This window comes from Metarhizium brunneum, chromosome 4 (genome assembly GCF_013426205.1).
Source record: "Metarhizium brunneum chromosome 4, complete sequence".
Taxonomy (NCBI): Eukaryota; Fungi; Ascomycota; class Sordariomycetes; order Hypocreales; family Clavicipitaceae; genus Metarhizium; species Metarhizium brunneum.
Genome location: NC_089425.1, coordinates 4375245 through 4395400, shown reverse-complemented (window position 1 = coordinate 4395400; position 20156 = coordinate 4375245). Strand labels below are relative to the sequence as shown.

Genomic DNA, 20156 nt, shown 5'->3' with positions numbered 1-20156 from the left:
ATGGCCCTGGAAAGAGAACTTTGGCATTGATTCGAGATGCGGTCTGGCTCGGCATGGATTCATGAGGTCAGTCTGGACGAAGTGGGCGGCTGTACAAAACATTTTGTGGCCGTGCTTTGGATGGTGATTAAAAACAGACATGGTCCCGGGAAATAAAGGGCTGTCTTCTGAAACCTCACAAGTGTTCTCGCGTGGGACCGTTGTCGTTGGCAATGTGTTGCCTCTTGCTTCAGATTCATGACCTGAATCGCACGGCCGTCGACACCTCCTAGAGAGTTGACACCTACAAGAAGTGGACTCGAGTGCTTAGTCCCATCAGGCTCAGCAATTCTCAATGGTGAAAGACAAGGCATTGCTTTGAAAGCAGTCGCCCTTGCAAAGTCCAAGCTCGAGTATTATAGCAACAAATCCCGGTGTATTGTTGCGAAACTCGACATCTTCGGGGAGCCTATTCTCCAATACTACCGGCCCATGTTCCCTTGCCGGTCGCATGTCGACCACGCGAATGATGCCCTGGGGCCGTAGATGGTGTTTCCAACACCAGGCAAGGGGCTGGTACAGCTCGTAGCTGTCCAAGCAACGAGGATGTCGTAGGCTCCTTGATATATTTTGTCCATGATTCGAAGCTGCTGCTGCTTTTGTTGAGGATCGTCGTCTTGTTCAATACAGAGGGCATCTACCCAGAGATACGAGTGACCAACATCATTCGTGAGAGCCATAGCATCTTCAACTACTTTTGGAGGTTGCAGCGCATCTAGAGTGTTGTCGTTTTGAAGCAAACGCAGCCATAAAGAGTGAAAAAGAAAGCAAGTACCTTGGAGCGAAATGCTCGCTAGCTCACTGTAGAGTATGTGGCTGCGACAATTAGCCCTAATCCGCCGTCTATCAACGGCTTGCAAATATCGAGAGCGTCGCAGAAAGGGCCATCATATCTACTTCCGGGTCCTCCTGGCGGCATTTAACAGCTCTGTAATTTGGCCTTGGGAAAACGAGCGCTTGGCTTCCCTTAGAAATTCCGAGTTACCGAAAGGTGCATCAAGAGGAGCTCCAGCGGAGATTAGTGCACAGCAGATATCAAAGATGACTTGGTCGCCATGACGGAGGCGGTCCTCGAAGTCACGCAGAAACGCACTCCATGTAGTATTTGCAACATGCTCTCTCCCTATCAGCTGATTGTTGGGATCAGCACCCTTGTCGACGAGGTAGGCGACGGTCTTGGATATGCTTAGCCAAGGTCGCTCATGTTCAGTCGAGGTTCGTTCTGTCTGAAGACACCGCCGCAGCAAGTCAGTGTAGAACGACTTCATGGTTGGCGTAAACCGCTCAAACTTTGCTGTCTCAGGATCCAAGTCGTCAAGAATCTCCGAGATATATGCCTTGAGCCCATATTCGGCAGCGTATTCACACATGGTGCATACCGTTGGGGTCCTTTTCCATGCCCGACCATGCTCCATCAAGCACAACCCAACTTGGTCAAGGACCGGGTGGATTCGTTTCACCCTCCAGTCATCGTCAGCCACCAGTGCCGCATGGTAGAAGATATTCATAACGAAATCGTAGTCAATATGTGACGAGCTTTGTCGTGGATGATGCTTGAGGAACGCCAATGATCCATGGCAGATCAAGCCTGATACATCCAGTTGGCGAGTCTGGATCCTTCCAAACAGCTGTCGAACATGGTGTGACAAGGGCTCGGAAAGAGGGCTTAGAGCAATAGCTCAATTTATCTATTAACAGTTTTTAGTATTAAAGGTTCTTAGTTTTTCTTAAGGTTTTAAGAAACTAAAACTATTTATTTATATAAAAAGTTAATAAAAAATATTATTTTAAGTTTTATAATTATAGCTTTTATATAATTTATAATTTTTATATAATATTAGTTTTTTTTTAGCTTACTTTTAAGTTATTATTTAGGTTAAAATATTAATATTAATAATATTAATAATATTAAAAGTAATAGTAATAATAATAGTAATAGTATTAGTAATAGTATTAGTAATAATAATATTGGTGACGATAATATCGGTGATAATGTCGATAATGTTGATGACGGTGACCTTCAGGACCTTTCCAGGCCTGTGCCTTTGTCTTTCAACGATATTGATGATGTTGACGATAGTGACCTTCAGGACCTTTTGGCCTGGGCCTTTATCACTTAACAGTATAAGCCTTTTTCCAGGATAAGGCTTTTATTATTAGCTATATTTTTTTAACCTAAAAAAGCCTTATAAATAAAAGAATTTATACTTTTAATAAAAAACTATTATTTATAATAAAAGCTTAAAAAAAAGCTTAAAGTAATAGCTTAATTTATCTAATAATAGTTTTTAATATTAAAAGTTCTTAGTTTTTTTAAGGCCTTAAAAAACTAAAACTATCTATTTATATAAGAAGTTAGTAAGGGATTTTGCCCTAGTGTAACGGCTAAGGTTCCCAAGGGATAAACTAATTGTAGTTTATATTAGCAAAGCTACTAGGGCGGTTAATCTAAGTAATTAGGTGTTATATTGGTAATAGGTCGTAGACCGTAACCAAATAATCAAAGTTAAAGAGTTATAAGTAAAGCTTAAGTTAATATAATAATTATTATTAAAAGCTAAGAAGCTAAAATCTATTTATAAAGCAAAATTAAGGTTCTTATATATAAGGTGGTTACTCTTTCCTAAGAGTAACTTCTAACCATAAGTCGTCCTAATTGTAAGGCAATCATATTAACTTATATAGTAATTATTTTAATCATAAGATAACCCTTATAATCACCTTATATACTCTAATTATTTTTCTAATATAGGCCTTATCCCTCCACGGGGTAGCTCATATAGTTGGCCCATTTTACAACCTATATTACAGCCTACAGCTAGGTTATAACATAATATCCCCTCTTTTATAGTCTTATTCTTAAGGCTTAAATCCTATGTTATAAGTAGCTCTTTTCCCCTGCTTATATTAGTTGTAAGTTTTCTTATCTTTTTTTATCCTTTATGATATCCTTTTAATATTATATCTAGCTATGTTTTTAAAAGTAAATTAAAAAGTAAGTTATTACTTTGTTCTAATAATCTTCTTTTAATTATTCTCTCTTATTTAATTAATATGCTATCTTGCTTTACTTATTCCTTTTAGGGTATTTCTTCTTATAAGGTATTACTTATTAATTCCTTATAATATTCTAAGTATATTTACTTAAAATACTTATAATATAATATTTTAAGTGTTACCCCTACTTAGCTTTAAAAGATAACTAATTAACATACTAAGCTTAAGTCTAAGTTAAAGGCCATGAAGGAGAAAGTCCTTTACCTTAAAAAATAAAAGAAAATATGGTTTAAGAAAATAATATAAGTAGTCTTATAGGGTATTAATAATATAAAGGAGTTAAAATATATAAAAAAGGAAGAGGCTAAGCACAAGGAGCATCATATAGCTAAAAACTATCCTCCTTTTTTTAGTTCACTAGACGCTGATTTTAGAAGGGTCTAAGATGACATATATCTAGATATTATATTATCTTCTTTCTTACTTATAAACCTAGGGTTTACTAATCTTAGTAATACTTTTAGTAGAACTGCCTTAATAGGTACTAGTACTTCTTTAAGTACTTTATAGGTTCCCATATGTTTTCTTTATATTTATAGTTTTTTTACTTAATAAGGTATTAATGTTATTTATTTTTTATCCTTATATCTAAGATTTATTTTACTTTATACTCTTTATTATCTAAGACTTTAATGTCTTCTTTTACTAATGTATTATCTAATGCTTTTTTAAGAAGTAAAATATGTACTATAAGATAATTCCTTATAGTCTTTAGTAATAAAAGTTCATAATTATTTATTAATATTTATTTTTTAATAGCAAATAGTCCTAATTTTTTATAATCTAATTTATTACTTAGTTGCGTTATTTTAATGTTTTATTAAAGTAAGTAGACCATGTCTCCCCCCCTAAAAATTAGTCCTTTTAATCTTTTATAATTATAGTATTATACTATTTTATTTTATACAAATTCTAATTTATATCGTATTTCTTCATATAATTTCTTTAGTTTATCTGCTTATAATATTACTCTTTTTACTTATGGTCTTTTATGCTGTGTTCAAAATACTTTAGGATTAAACCTATAATTAGCGTAGGCTAGTATTTACTTTATTAATTCTAATATTAAGCTATTATAAGCTAATTACACTATAAGTAACTATTTAACCTAATTATCCTATTAATAATTAATATAGCATTATAAATACTATTTAAGCGTCTGGTTTAATCTTTTTATTTATCTATCTATCTATGGATAATATATAATACTTAACTTATGATTTATTCTAAGTTATGCCATAAGTGCTTACTAAAACTTAGAAGTAAATATACTTCCTCTATCTGATATGATTTCTTTTAGCAGTCCATGGTTACTTATTATTATTTATAAAAACATATATATAAGTTCTTCTATATTACTTACTTCTTTATATAGTAAAAAGTATCCATACTTTATAAGTCTATTTATAACCACAAATATACTATCATATTCCATATTAGTTATTAGTTCTTTTAATATTAGTAGCTTTATAATATGATTAAAAGCTATTAATTCCTATGGTTATATTAGTATTAGTAATAGTTATAATTCTTTATATGGCTTATATTATGAAGCCTTACTTTTCCTATATTATATACATTTATTAATAACCTTTTTAACCATTTTCTTAATTCCTAAGAAATCGTATTATTATTATATTTTATCTAGTGTTTTATGGATTCCTTAATATCTATAAACTAGGTATTCGTACATTTCTTTAATATATTCTTCTTATAACTCTGGTAATATCTAGATTTTCTCTCTATATATTAGTACTCCTCCTAGGTAGCATATATATCCTGTTAATATATCCCTAATATGTTATATATTATTTATTACCTATTAGTGTATTTTACTGTATACTGGGTCTTCTTTCTATACTTTTAATATAGTATTTAGTTATCTTTACTAGAAATTACTATTTTTATTAATCTTAAGGAGTTATCCTATTATTATAAGTACTCTTATATTATAATCGCTTCTTTAACTTAGAGCGTTTACTTATCTGTTCTTAGATCCTTTTTAATAAATAATTTCATAGTCGAATTCTAAGAGATATTTAGCCTATTAAATTTATCGTCTATTTAATTATTACGTCGTTGTAAAATAAGAGATGTTCTTATAATTAGTATACACCTTAACTTTATATTTACTTCCCATAAGATAATATTTAAATTCCTTAAAAGCATTAATAATTACTAAGAATTCTTTATTATAAATAAGGTAGTTAAGTTCTACTTTATAAAGTTTCTTTAAGTAGAACATAATAAGGTATAGTTTTTTATTATTATCTTTTTATTTAACTTATGCTCTTAGAGTAAAGTCTAATAAGTTAGTTTCTAATTCCGTTTCTTTTTTTAGGTTAAAGGTTCTTAAAATAAGTTTAAATATAATAAGTTCTTTAATCTTATTAAAAGCATATTATACCTTATTATTCTAATTCTATTACTTATCCTTCTTAGTAAGTTCATCTAAGAGTACTACGATTTTATTATAGCTCTTAATAAATCTCCTATAATAGTTCGTAAAGCCTTTAAAGCTTTATATATCCTTAATATTTTTTAATATTAACTAGTTCCTTACTACCTTAATCTTTATTTTTTTTATTTATATCTTATTTAGTTATATTATATATCCTAAGAAGTCTACTTCCTAGGTATGGAATTTACTTTTTACTGGTTCTACTAGTAACTTCACGTCTTATAGCGCTTATAGTACCTTATATATATATCCTTTATAGTCTTCCAGGGTTTTTAAGAAGATCAGTATATTATCTAGATATACTACCACAAAATTATCTAAATATTTTTATAGTATACTATTAATTATTTGTTGGAATATTACTAGTACGTTAATAAGCCTAAATAGTATTATTAAGTATTTAAATAATCTGAATTTTATTCTAAAAGCTATCTTCTATTTATGGCCTTTCTTTATTTAAATCAAATTATATGCTCCCTTTAGGTCTAAAATAATGAACTAATTTATTCTGTGTAATTAGTCCTATAGTTCTAATATTAATAGCAACAATATTCTATCTTTTATAGTAATCGCATTTAATCACTAATAATCCACTATTAACCATAATTTTCTATTCTTTTTTAAAATAAATATAACTAGGTATCTAGCTTCTAATATAGATGCTCTAATATAGCCTTTTACTAGCATTTTATTAATATATTCTTGTAGCGTTTTAAGTTCTTTTACGTTTAAGTTATAAATCTTATAGAATATTATTAACTTTCTATCTACTAATTTGATTTTATGATCCTATTAACTATGTTTAGGTAATCTGGTTTTTAATTCTTTTATAAATAATTTTTTATATTTCTGGTATTTCTTAGGGATATTCTTAAGTCTTTTTTCTTTTATTATTAGGCTTTTATTATTTTTATTATTCTTATTTTTCTTCTTTTCTTTAAGTTTCTTATTTATATTTATAAGGTCTTTCCTTAAGGTGGTAATAACCTTTTAGATCTTAGCTTTTATCTTCTTATTACTTATTATTATTTATATCCTAGTTTATAGCGCTATTAAGGTTATTATAGTGGATCTAATTATTTTGACTGCTTTTTTACCGCTTATTTATTATTATTGGTCCTTAAATAACTTACTTAAAGGTTCCTTTTCTTTAGAACTCTATTTATAAGCTAAGTTATAATAAAATTTTATTCTCTCTTCTAAATTTTACTGATCTTATTAGCCTAAAGTCTTATTTCACTTTAGTTAGCCTATCCTCTAGTTAATTAGTAGGTTACTCTCCTATAACCATAGGTACCTTAACACTAGGTTATATTCTAATATGTCTATAATATTAAGTTAAATCACTTTTAAATGACCTTAAATTTATACTTTAAGATAATTAGTCTCTTAGTTAATAATCCCGTTATTATAAGTAAAAAGTTTTCCTTTAATATTAGTTAACTTATATAGTACCTCTTTATGTTTCCATAGTAATTAATAATAATTCACAACTTTAAGTAAGATATAATTACTTATTACATCACTATTTATAAGTATACGAACGTAATATCCCTTAACTTTAGCTTCTAATACCATCTTGCCTTTATAATATCTTATTATTGCGTAAAGGGTTATTAGTTTCTTTCTTTTAGTGCCAGTTTATAGCCTTTTTATAGATAATATGCCTTATTTTTTAATTTATTTAGAATAGTTTCTTTGGTTATTTATCTTTGTAATTCTAGGTACTATTTTATAGGTTCTATTCTATTTAATATATGTTTATGGCACTTATCTCTATATATTATAGTTTAAAGTTTATTATATATAACTTACTTTATATCTATATGTTATTTATAGTATATATTTTTATAATTAATTATATACTTTTACTAATATATCTTTATTTTATTATTTTTATATCATATATTAAGTATCCTCTTATTTTAATTTACTTATTATTAGACTTTTATAGGTTTCTCTTATAGTATGTTATGTAAAGCCTTCTATGCTTTTCTATAAAGTAGTGGTGTCTTATTATTTTACTTATGCTATTCTTTAGCTTTTTATAGTATATGATCTAAGTAATTAATCTTTTTATATACGAATTAGTTATTACCCTTACATGGTTATAGAACTTCTTATTTTTATGTAGGTCTTATTTTTTTATTAGCTATATACTTATACTATTCTTATAGCTTTATAAGCTAATAAAGTCTATATAATTCTAATTTATATACTACGTCTAAGGATAAGTTATTCTTGTATTTTAGGGGTATATTTAGATCTGGTTTAATAATTATAACCTTTTTTATTAGGTTTTATAGTATTACTCTCTATTTAAGTAGCTCTTCTTCTAAGTATAATAGTGTGATTACGTGTTCTTGTAGTCATATTAGGAAGATATTAAGTCTTACCTTCACTTTAAAGTATATTATATACTTTAAATATACATATGATACCTATAAGATCTATAAATAATATTAATATATTGGTAGTAGTTATGGGTTATCTATGTATTCTTATATGGGTTCTATTATTCTACTTATAACTACTTTAAATCCTTTTACTAGGATTAAGATTACTAAACTTAATCCTTTTAGTATAAGTATATATCTTTATATTACTCTCCCTTATATATCCATAAGTATTATAGTTATATCTTATATACTTTTATCTTTTAATATGCTTTTTACCATGTCTAATAAGTACTTATTATCTTTATACTTAATTTTAAAATTATTATTAAGAATTTCCTCTGGTTATTTATTTAATATCTCTTGTTCTTCTTCTAGTTATAACACCTCCTTTCTAGACTATTACTTAATCCAGTTAAGAAAGTCTTATTATTCTTCTTTTTATTTTATATCTTTAAGATTAGGTAATCTATAATTATGGGCCTATTATCCTATTATTATAAGAGTTTATATAATGCTAAGTTACAATTAAACCTATTCTAAAGCTTCTTAGAATCTTCGTTCTTCTAATTCTTCTTATATTATTTAGCTATTCTTATCTTTTATATGGATTTTTATAGTTTTAACTTATTATTATTTAGCTTTATATTATCTAAGCCTTACTAGTTTTTCACATATTAGCATTTTACTATAATCTAGTTATTCTATTTTCTTAGCTTTTAGCGTCTATTTTTCCTATATTATCCTAAGTAATTATATAGTCCAAACCTTCTCTGGTTCTTATGTGCTAAATAGTAGTATTTTAATCCCTAGTACCTAATCTATTTACTTCTATATTTTTATAATAGTTTTTAGTTTTTATTATCGTGGCTTTATGTTATTTATGGCCTTAATTAATTATTTTTTTATTATAATAAAAGTTTTTTTTTCCCCTTTTAGCTTCTTTAGGAACTATCCACGGTCTTACTTACTACTAAGATAAATATAATAGTTATTATTATAATAAAAGGTCTAGTTTAGGTTTTTATGTTCTACCTTTAATTCAGAGATCTTAATCTTTTATTTATTAGTAGCATTAAACTATTTCTTACCTCCTTTTAGTACTAGCTTCCATTCTTTTTTAGGTTTCTTATATTTCTTAGCAAAGTATTTAAACTTCCCGTAATTAAAGTATTTCTTTCCTTTCTTATCTTTATCTTATTTAATAGTATTAAGCTCTATTTATCCTAGGTTTAGTATATATTTGTAGGTGATAGGTTTATTACGCCTTTAATATTAGTTAGCTTAATAGCTTTATTCTTTATTAGGATTCTAAGTACCTTTATATTGCTTTTTTTATAAGCGTTACTAATACTATCTATTATTAATTTATACTGCCTTAATAATATAATCTAATAAGTTATTAGGTCTATTTTCTTTATAAAGTTTATCTTTAACTTCTTCTTTAAGTCCTTTATAAAAGGCTGATATAAGGGGTTTATCCTCCTAGTCTAGTTATAATGCCAGTAATCTAAAGTAAGTAATATAATCTAATACTAATCCTTTCTATCTAAGCCCATTAATATTATATTTAGTGGCCCTGGCTTTATTAATTATTTTAAATACCTTCTTAATAGCTTTCTTAAATTCCTTATAACTAAAAAAGATAATATTAGTTTTATTATTATAATTATCTTTTTTATTATTAAGGTAATCTCTCATAATAGGCTTAAACCATGTAAGTATAATCCTAGTCATATATCCTTTAGCGTAGAGTATCTTTATATAATATTCTAATATCTTATTAAAGAAAAATTAATAATATACCCTAAGTTAGGTAAGAAATCCTTAAAGTACGCCTAGGGCTCCATTATAAGGTCTTAATAACTTAAGCTTAATGATTTCTTTTAAATCCCTCTAAGATATAACTTATTAAGCTTAATATATTTATTAAATCTACTAATATAATTAATTAATTTCTTACGCTATTTACTATTTATTATTAGGTAATCTAAATAAGGTTAATATTTAAGGTGCCATCTTAAAACAATTATTAGATATTACTTAAAGTGATGTAATAGTAGTCTAAATAAGAGCTTTTAATATATAATAGCTAAGATTCCTAAGGGATAAACTAATCGTAATTTATATTAATAAAGCCACTAAGGCGGTTAATCTAAGCAGTTAGGTATTATATTAATAATAGGTTATAAACCGTAACCAAATAATTAAAGTTAAAGAGTTATAAGTAAAGCTTAGGTTAATATAATAATTATTATTAAAAGCTAAAAAGCTAAAGTCTATTTATAAAGTAAAATTAAGGTTCTTATATATAAAATAATCACTCTTTCTTAAGAGCAACTTTTAACTATAAGTCATCCTAATTATAAGGCAATCATATTAACTTATATAGTAATTATTCTAATCGCAAGATAACCCTTATAATCACCTTATACACTCTAACTATTTTTCTGATATAGGCCTTATCCCTCCACGGGGTGGCTCATACAGTCGGCCCATTCTGCGACCTACACTGCAGCCTACGGCTGGGTCGTAACACCTAGGTCTTATAATTATAGCTCTTATATAACTTGCGATTTCCGTGTAATATAGCTCTATATACTTCTATATAAGGCTAAGTAATCTACAATTTCTCTAAACGTTTTGCGAATTCAAAAGGTCCGATCTATTTGGCGCTGGTTCGCGTAGTATATAATCTGTCCATCATAATAAATCCATTTTTGGTCGTCGAGAGGATCAGGAAAATGATCTACGGAGAATATTTGGTCGAAGCGGGCCATGTTTGGGAGCTACTTGGTCTGCAATAGCACAATGCGTGGGCTCTAGGTACCCACTAACTACAGCATATAGGGTAGGTCTCTTTGTACTCAATTTTCCGCAAGCTGGGTACATATTGGCCAATGCATGGGTGAAATTCTAAAGAGCTATCCCTCCGTGCTAGTTGCATTGCAGCCAGTTGTAGTAATGCCGAGGGAATATCTTGAACTTGGAGTCTACTGAAAGATTCCTAGCTGAATTGACAATGGAGACGTTCTACTCTAACCTTGCGTTGGGAGCAGAACGTTCGTGAAGATGCTTTGTGATCTCAGATCTACACCCTTAATCAAATCCTACCAGCCAAGACAAAGTGTAAAATATTGGGTAATAATTATCAGAAGTTTCTTTTTTCTTTTGCTCTTTCCCGTTGGCTTTTATAATGTTGACACGCTCCTAGACCCGATTGAATCCTGAAGGAGTGTATCGGTGACTTTATTTATTGTATGGGGCTTATTTATAATAATAGAAACGGTGCGCGTTGCGTTGTCTGTGCATGTCCGCTCGAGCCAATAGGGTGCTCTTAGAGCGACGAGTAACCCCAACTTAACTGGCCGGAGCCTATAGGGATGCTATATTACCTGCCCCTGAACACTGCCGACCAAGCCGTAGTCAAACTGTGAGGCTGCTTGCTTCTTCTCAAAGCCAGTTTAACGCAGTTGAGGACCTGAGCTTTCTCCTTGCTTTTCCTAGCTTTTCTTTTTCTGTTAGTTAGTATTGAACGCCAAATAAGCGTGTAGACACGCGTGATGTTGGCCACACTTTTCTGTCGTAGCTATGGATGGCGCAGCGAAGCTTCGATGGTTTCCCATAATCGTGTCCAACATAACACTGCACGAACTGTGGCAGCAATGTGCTTGACTGGCTAACATCATCGCTATATCGTCAAATATATTTTCTTCTATTCCATCCACTTTAAGCCAACCAAGCTCAATAGAGGGGGTCAAGTTCTTGTCTTCGCCACCAGCATCGTCTGCAGGAACCTCATTACTAACAACGCTATTGCCCTGTCCTTGCGGGATGGCCTCTGACTTTATTAAGGTTGATTGGACACTTTAGGGCCGTCAGGAGTAGGCGAAATAGCCGGGATTTAAGCGTTATACTGGCGGCCAGGACATAAGGGCGTGGTGGCAGTAATTTAGGTATTGTGTTAAGGACCGTTCCACCTTACGCCAAGGCAATAAGCTGAAGTGGATCTGTGTAGACTGCTTCGCCTAAGGCTTTAAGAAGAAGTTAGACTTCTGCTTTGTCTGCTTAACCAAGGCCGCCATTAAGAAGCACCTTTACTAAGCCCACGGGATTCTAGTAAGTACGTGCCATGCTTCTGCCTCTCAAGCACAGCTTAACAACATGAGTTCTTATTTAGCAGGCCCCAAACGAAGTTGCCCGCGGCATGGGTACTTCATCTGTTGATCACCAGAAAATCACCCACTTTATCGACGCCGACGTTAATAACCCTCACGACCAGTTTCTTCTCGGTATACTAGGCTAAAAATAGTAAGAGACTAGAAAAGTAGACTATTTATATATATATTATAATATATTAAATATACTAGTATAATTTATACTATATTATAGCCTACTAGCTATAGCTATTTTATAATAGCCTTAGCTATTATTATATAATTAAACCTTATATATTATTATATAAACTTATTAACTTTATAATTATAACTTATATTAAGTTATATTAAAAACCTAAAATACCTATATATATAATATATTTATATAGTTTATTTTCTCTTATATTTTAAGTTAATTTTATATCTAAGTTATTTACCTTTTTTATTATTAAAACCTTATTATAATTATATATTAGTATTAATAAAAAATCTATTATTAGTAAATACTAAGATTAATAATACTAATATAACTAATTATTAGTTACTGCTCTTATATATATATATATCTCCTACAAGCACTTGCTAACTTCCACTATAACTATAATTAATAATATTTATTTATTTATTTATATCTACTAGATTAGTATTTTATACTCTAGAACCTTTATATTTTATTTGTATCTGGGAAAAACCTTACTAAGCTAGCTAGCTAGCTAGCCTAGCTAGATAAAAACCTAATATTCTCTTAAAAATTCTCTTAAAATATTCTTTTATATAAAATAGCTTTTAATTACTTATATATCTTAACTTTTATTTTAACTTTCATTATTATATTACTTATAATTATATTTCTAAAAAGCTTATATTATAATACTTAATTTTATAATATATTATAGCTATAATATAAGCTAGCTTAATTTTTCTTATACCTTAAAGCTTTAGGCTTATAAGCTAATTTTTAGGTAAATTTAATATAAGTTTACCCCTAGTATCACGTGACTAAAATATAAGTTAATCTTTTTTCTAGGTAATTAAGCTAAAAATTAAGGTGCTTCTAGCCAGGTTTAAACCAGCTTTTTATAGGACCAGATAGGGCTTTATAATACTTAATTACTACGCTATAAAGGCTAATTAATAATATTAATAAAAATAAAAAAAATTTATTTTATTTTATTTTTATTTATTTTTATTTTTTTTATATAAAATAAATATAAATAATTATAATATTTTTTTAATATAAAATAAATATAAATAATTATTTTAAATTATAATAAAAAAATAAAAAAAAGGCTAGTTAATTACCAGAACCTACTAGTAATATAATTAATAGCTATACCTAGCTAATTTAATAGTAATATATAATTTAAAAAATAATATATATATTATAATATATTAAATTTACTAGCTTAAAAAGTAATTTATAACTTTATATATTAATAAAAGCTTATAACTTTATATATTAAAAATATATATAATAATAATAATAATTTATAATTATATAAGTTATACCTTAAAAAACTTAAAGTAATTTAATATAATATAAATTAATAAAGTCTTAATTTTTATAAAGCTTATTATTTTCCTTATAATTACCTTATTTTACTTTTATATACTTAATTTAAATAAATTACTTTATAAATAATATAATTACTTATAGGTTTTTAGTTTTATATTACTTTTTAAAGTATTATAGCTTTTTACTTATTAATATTAAACTTAATTAATAATTAATAATTATAATTATAACTAATACTAAAAAAATAATAAGCCTAATATAAGTAAGTTACTTATTATAACTTTAAGAATTAAAGCTAATAAGCTTAAAAAGGTAATAAAAAAGTTATTATTATAAAAAATATTAATAAAAAGAAAAATATATTATTAAAAGCTAAAAATATTAAAAAAATTAAAAAACTTAATAAAATAGCTAAAAAAATAAGAAAAAAAATAAGAAAAAAAAAATAAAAGAGAAAATTAAAAAGAATATTATAAAGCTAGTTAATAAAAAGTAGCTTTATATTATAGTTTTCCCCCTTATTATAAAGGGATATAAATAATTATAATATTTTTTTAATATAAATTTAATAATATTTATTAATTATAATATTAAAAACTTAATTTATAATAATTTATATATATTATAATATATATTAATTAAGCTTATAATTTATTAAAATATAAAATATATATTATTATATTATATTTAATTTATTTTTTAATTTAATAATTGAAAGTAATAGTTATTATAAATATTAATATTAAATTACTTTTATTTTATTCTTATATAATTAACTTATTTTTTTAAATATAATATACCCTTTTATAATAGTTATTAGAATATTTGGCACTTAAAATAACTTGTATTTGTATAGATTTGCCATGTATACCTATATACCGCTGATCCACTTGACTAATTTTTGGTGTTTCCGATTGGTTCCCCGTAAGCGAGATTGAGGTGGTTACAGTTTGGCAGTCAAGGAGATAGCACACGGCAACCGCGGCCATCTCTTATCCTTTCTCTCCCGCGCCAACCATGGAGGCTTCGCGTCAGCCAGGTCAAGACAATGATTCTCACGCGGCCACCCTCACTCCGCGTGCGGTGGCGTGCGGCATCTTGCTGGGCATCGTCGTGTGCCTTGCAAATATATATTTTGGCCTGCAAGCGGGCATGGTCAGCCCTATGCCAATGCAGAGTGCCCTGCTCGGGTTTGCCATCTTTCAGAGCATACGCCCACGCCTCTCGAAGGCCCTGACGCCAATGGAGACAACCCTCATTGAGGTTATCGCTGGATCTCTCGGCCTCGCACCCTTCACCTTGGGGCTCACGTCATTCATCCCCGCCCTTGAGTTTCTCACCAAACCAGAAGAGAATGGCCCGTTCAAATTCACCAATGGCCAACTTCTGCTCTGGGCCATGGCTACATGTGGGCTGGGGATCATTGCCGCTGTACCCTTCCGAAGACTGCTCATCTTGAGAGAAAGCCTCCCTTATCCATCAGCTACTGCCACCGGAGCACTTATCGGCATTCTATTCAAACGACCAGATATCATTGCTCGAGCTAAGCAGACGCAGATGCGCCCCCGTGCATCGCGAGTCTCAGACATCAACAATGTGTATAGTGAGAGGGATGAGGCAGACCCTGGCGGCGACACTGAACGCCTCCTCGACGAGAACTCTCGGCGCGAAGAAGAGGAAGGCTTAGGCCGGGATACGAATCGGCCTGCCCTCCGGATGCTGCTGTATGCGTTGGCCGCTTCTTTATCTTTTGTCAGTTCATCCCAACTCTGCTGAATTCGCCTTTCTCACACAGAGCATAGAGCTTCATTGCCTACTTCTTACCTATTCTCCACCGCGTGCCCATCTTTGGCCTCCACGCTGCCAGTCACTGGATGTGGGCGTTCGACCTATCTCCTGCCTATATCGGCTATGGTGTCATTATTGGACCTAGTATCAACGCCTACGTCCTTATTGGAGCAATTGTTGGTTGGGGTATTTTATCTCCGGTGGCCAAGCATCGTGGATGGGCCCCTGGCCCGATCACCGACTTTGAAAATGGCCCACGCGGGTGGATTCTTTGTGTCGGATTAGGATTCATTCTGGGGGACACCATCGTTGCGGTAGGATGGATCTGCTCCAAGCCATTCATATGTCGTGCTCGTCGATGGGTCAGCAACATTGTACAGCGAAAACAGCTCTCCTCGAGTCACGGCCAAAGAGACGGCACAGAAACGCCGCTGTTGCGCGAGTCGCCCAGCTCTGTCAACACAGCAAATGAGACTGCCATGGCACAAGATGATGGATGGCCAAAATCGTGTCTCATTACAACACGTCTAGTGGGTTGGATTGGTGCCGCCCTACTTCTGCTCTACTTCATTTCCATACCAACAGCCTTTGGCCACCTGACGTCTGTCCCTGCTACGCTGCTAGCCGCCTTATTGATACCCTTAGCGGGCTTCATATCAATGAGGTCCATGGGAGAGACTGATAATGGTGCATCAGTTGCTATTGGTAAGACAGTGTCCTGTCCCATTGTCGAACATTCATAGCATAGAATTAATCCAAAGCTGCAGGTCGATTCGCTCAGTTCGCTATTGCCCGGCTATTCTCTTTCTCCGGTCCCAAATTCACTTCAGCTAACCTTCTTCTCGGCGGGGCCATTGAATCCGGTGCGTCCCAGGCTGCGCAGCAGATGGGAAACCTCAAGATAGCTTCCATAACGCAAATAGCCCCACGAGCAGTCATTTTTGCGCAAATGATCGGATCTTATGTCGGCGCATTCATTGCGATTTTCTTCTACAAGATATATTCCTCCCTCGACAAGATACCGAGCGAGGAGTTTAGCATACCTGATGCACACCTGTACATCACCACATCTCGCTTTATCCGTTGGCAGGGTCTTCCACCTGGGCTAACGGGCTTTCTGATGGGTTCATTCGCCCTCGGTGCAGTCTTTAGCGTGTTGAGGATCTTGAGCTTGAAGCACTGGTGGCGTTGCCTGGTCCCTTCTGGCATAGCTATAGCAATTGGTGAGTAAACCTTTGCACCTCTTCATTGTTTAAGGGTTCTGGTCACTGAAACTCTACCAAGGAATGTATATTGTTCCAGGAATCACTCTTCCACGAGCGCTTGGAGGCCTTATATCTATCACAGCGACACGACGATATGGTCTGGACAACTTTACCATGCTTTGTTGCGCAACGGGCCTGATTCTTGGTCAGGGTCTATTTAGTCCCCTTTCTCTACTGTTCGACGCTCTTCACGTACCAAATTTTGGGGTTTGACCCTAGTAGCTGAGTCAAGAAATCTGCATAGAGAGACAGGAGGGGGGGAGGAATAACAGCGGATTAAAAACTGAAGCTGGAGAGCATTTTTGGGGTAGGTCCAGGTTACAAGCTTGGACGGGCTTACTGCAAGGTGGCCCTGAAGCCAAAGATGGCAGCATTAGTTACGTGGTCGCACTTCAAGCCGTGACTTTATACTTTGCGGGGAAAATACAGTCAGATTGAGGTGCCAAACCAGTAGTCTTGATGCCCGTGAGGCCCGTGAGGTTACAGAGATGGCCAGCGCCGCGGCAGCGATCATCCTGACCGACAATCGGTCAATGGCATGACCATGATCCCTGGCTAACGGACCTGTGTGATTCACCGCCCCAGTATACAGAATCATTTGTTACTTTGTCGAGGGTATCTAGCTTGTGAACACTTTTTTCTTCGTAATATAATTGTTGGAAGCGCAAGGCTTCTATTCGGGTGATAATTATCACGCGGTTTGGGGTACTCGTAACTGGTTGATTGATGCTTGTTAAATTCATCTAGCCATGGATAACATACGCCTGTGTTGGTGTTGAGGCCTCCTCACGTGAGGTCTGTTTCAGCCACCGTTTGAAGCCATTCGCAGGCTCTGCTGGCTCCGCCGCCAGAGACGGCGGTGGAAGCAACAATAATAGAAAAAAAATATAGATCCAGTAAATGGCAATGCAACTGCAAAGTAAATCCATATTGAAGGGTTCTTCTCAAATACATTTACATTCATGCCGAAGAATGTAGATACAAACCCCAGCGGAATGAAAATAAATGCCAGCGTCGTTAAATTCGTGATTTTTTGGGTTTGACCAAAGTTTTCGCGCGCTTCGCTAACGTTTATGGTGTCTGAGAGTACCTGACTGACTGATTCGCAGCGATGTGATAATTCCGAGCAGCGTCGTATGAGGTACTGAGTATCCAGGAGGAGTGTTGATGCCAATTCTGCGCCCAGGGTTGCTTCTTGATATTCTTGATGCCCTGGCCAAGTTCGAGAGCCGTGCCATTCAATCAAGTAGGCATTGTCTTTCAAAGATTGCTCCGCGTGAGCTAGAAAATCCAGATTAAATCTCAGTTGCTCTAGTGCCGAGCCAAGGGCCTCTGTTGTCGGCGAGGGACCAGGTATCTTGCACTTGTCGATATCAGAGTCGATAAAGTTGAGTATCTGAGCCCAACCTGCAGCCGCTCTGCCCAGTAAGCTTGCGAGAACCGCAAAGGGACTTTCGCGCAAGAGATCCAGGTCCTTATCGCTGGCTACCCTCACATGATCCCTGGGATGAAAAGGGTTGGGCGTTGAAGGACTCATTTCGCGGGCTGTGCTTTGGATCTCGTAACCCGACGGGCTCTCGTTGTATGAAAGAATCGGAAGAAAATCTGGAGCCTGCCTGTTTCGAGTGTATTTTGACCACGGGGTGTCCTGCGTCTCTGGCACGCCAAGACCTTGGTCGACCAAAAAGATGCCTACGTTGCTATCAGATTTCTGTCCCAGCTGGGGGAGAAGAAAGAAAGAAAGAAAGGCGCGTCCACTTACCGACCCAGCTGTTTGGGGTTCTGGTGCAGACAGTGAATGAAACGAGCTGTTCGATGCTGAAATACTGTGAGCTATGCAGATGTAGCTTGCGTAGTCTAGTCGCTCCGAATTTCTTGTTCTGAAACAGATGCCGGTCCCATTCCTCGAGCTTCTGCTGCGCTTGGAGCCGCTCAATTGCGGAAACGTGTGTAGCGTACGAGGACCCAGTTCGCCTCCCGAGGAAAGGAATCAAAACTTGGACGATATTGCCTCGTCGAGATGGTAGGGCTGGAAGTTCGAAAAACTTATCGTGGGTCGGGCTTTGTCGGCCGAGGCTCAAATGACCCAACCAATATTCTGGCCGCAAACCATATTTGCTGCCTAGGTAGGCGACACAGCTGGGAGAGGGCAGTCCTTCAATTGTGATCAGACATGGTGCTTGCGTTTGAGTTACATTCTTTTCCGGAATATCAAGCCCCCAAGGCTGCGTGGCCGGAGCATAGGTTTGATGTATTAGATCGGACGAGGCACGAAGCCGTATGGCGCTGGGGACAGGATTCATGCGGGATTCGCTTGTAGAGTCGGATTGCAAATAGTCAATGAGCTGGTAGAAATAGGGGCCGATAACGCTGTCCTTGGAGAAACAAGACTTGATCACCTGGACATATTCTTCAACGTAGGAAGCAGAACTTCCCCCGGAAGATACGATAGTAGGCGCGTTTGATTGCATTCTGCCGGATTGTCAAGAGCTTTAAGTCCTTAGGTAATCTATGAGGAAGAGAGGAGCGCTACACAGTTCGAGCAGCTGGTAGGACGGAAGACAGGCGCTATGCCAGTGACTGTATTGCTTCTGGCCCTCTCTTTGGGGCTGAATACCTCAGCCTCACTGAGGCTCTTCTGGAGACACTTGCTGCCTAGGGCGTCAGGCAAGGACAAGAGCATACATAGCTCTGCTTTCAGCCGCCCCCAACGCTACAGCAGTGTGTAGTAGATGGTACCCTGGCGTACCGCATGTCAGGTAACATGGCCCCATCCACACACCTCATTGTAACATACATGAAGCGGCCCGATGAAGCGGGGGGCTAGGCTCTGGATCCGAGGGGTAGGCAGCCTTCCTCGCTACTAAATCTATAATAGCCTGGTGACGTTTCGTATCTTCCACCCTCAAACTCGACCTCAAGCACCTCACTCCAAGTAACAGAGTTCTTAGCTCATCCTAAGTACAACATCGACACTACCATCTCCAGCCGCGCGCTTTACAACATCTCCAGTACGTCCCAGAAACTACTTCTCACACCCAGCTAAGCTTATATCTTATATATTCTAGATCATGGCTGAATCCAGTTCGCCCGTCCAGACTTGGAAGGAGCTACGAGATCAGATCAAGGCTGCCGACAGAGCCGCAAGCGCCGCTAGTAGTGGGGATTCCAAGGCACAGGAAAGACCGTTCCTGGTTGCCGAGGGAGCCGGGAACCCATACCCTGCTACTCCAGGCATGAGAATCAATGGAGGCTGGGATGGACCCATCACTGAGCCCCATAGAGTCCGAGAGCGTGAGGTTGGCGGAACGTAAAGCTACGGGGCCGTGCCTATTCGCCGATTCTGCCTTGCCTGCATCACAGTGTGCGAGAGACTCCAGGAGTAGACTCTTTGTAAATCAGTTTGACTAGGTAGAAAGCACAAAGATTCAACTGTCCTGCCTCGATAACTACGTTACCAGTACTTGTCATCGACCA

At 34.2% G+C, this 20156-nt stretch overlaps 6 protein-coding genes across 6 annotated transcripts; 2 read left to right on the top strand and 4 right to left on the bottom strand.

Annotated features, from left to right (window-relative positions):
- Positions 1-461: 461 nt before the first annotated feature.
- On the bottom strand, positions 462-719 carry G6M90_00g080150 (uncharacterized protein; the record flags this gene model as incomplete). Its single annotated transcript, XM_066131148.1, has 1 exon — positions 462-719. One exon carries the CDS (start codon positions 717-719, stop codon positions 462-464), a length of 258 nt encoding a protein of 85 aa, XP_065986975.1.
- A 213-nt stretch (positions 720-932) lies between these two features.
- On the bottom strand, positions 933-1409 carry G6M90_00g080140 (uncharacterized protein; the record flags this gene model as incomplete). The annotated part of the gene is made up of 1 exon (XM_014684026.1): positions 933-1409. One exon carries the CDS (start codon positions 1407-1409, stop codon positions 933-935), a length of 477 nt encoding a protein of 158 aa, XP_014539512.1.
- Positions 1410-10604: 9195 nt separating this feature from the next.
- Positions 10605-10733, bottom strand: G6M90_00g080130 (uncharacterized protein; the record flags this gene model as incomplete). The annotated part of the gene is made up of 1 exon (XM_066131147.1): positions 10605-10733. One exon carries the CDS (start codon positions 10731-10733, stop codon positions 10605-10607), a length of 129 nt encoding a protein of 42 aa, XP_065987009.1.
- A 3910-nt stretch (positions 10734-14643) lies between these two features.
- On the top strand, positions 14644-16645 carry G6M90_00g080120 (uncharacterized protein; the record flags this gene model as incomplete). The annotated part of the gene is made up of 3 exons (XM_014684027.1): positions 14644-15378; positions 15429-16119; positions 16182-16645. The coding sequence occupies 3 exons, from the start codon at positions 14644-14646 to the stop codon at positions 16643-16645; spliced, it is 1890 nt and encodes a 629-aa protein (XP_014539513.1).
- Positions 16646-17481: 836 nt separating this feature from the next.
- G6M90_00g080110 (uncharacterized protein) lies at positions 17482-19150 on the bottom strand (the record flags this gene model as incomplete). The annotated part of the gene is made up of 2 exons (XM_066131146.1): positions 17482-18371; positions 18442-19150. 2 exons carry the CDS (start codon positions 19148-19150, stop codon positions 17482-17484), a joined length of 1599 nt encoding a protein of 532 aa, XP_065986996.1.
- A 600-nt stretch (positions 19151-19750) lies between these two features.
- G6M90_00g080100 (uncharacterized protein) lies at positions 19751-19993 on the top strand (the record flags this gene model as incomplete). The annotated part of the gene is made up of 1 exon (XM_066131145.1): positions 19751-19993. The coding sequence occupies one exon, from the start codon at positions 19751-19753 to the stop codon at positions 19991-19993; it is 243 nt and encodes an 80-aa protein (XP_065987176.1).
- Between the last annotated feature and the right edge of the window lie 163 nt (positions 19994-20156).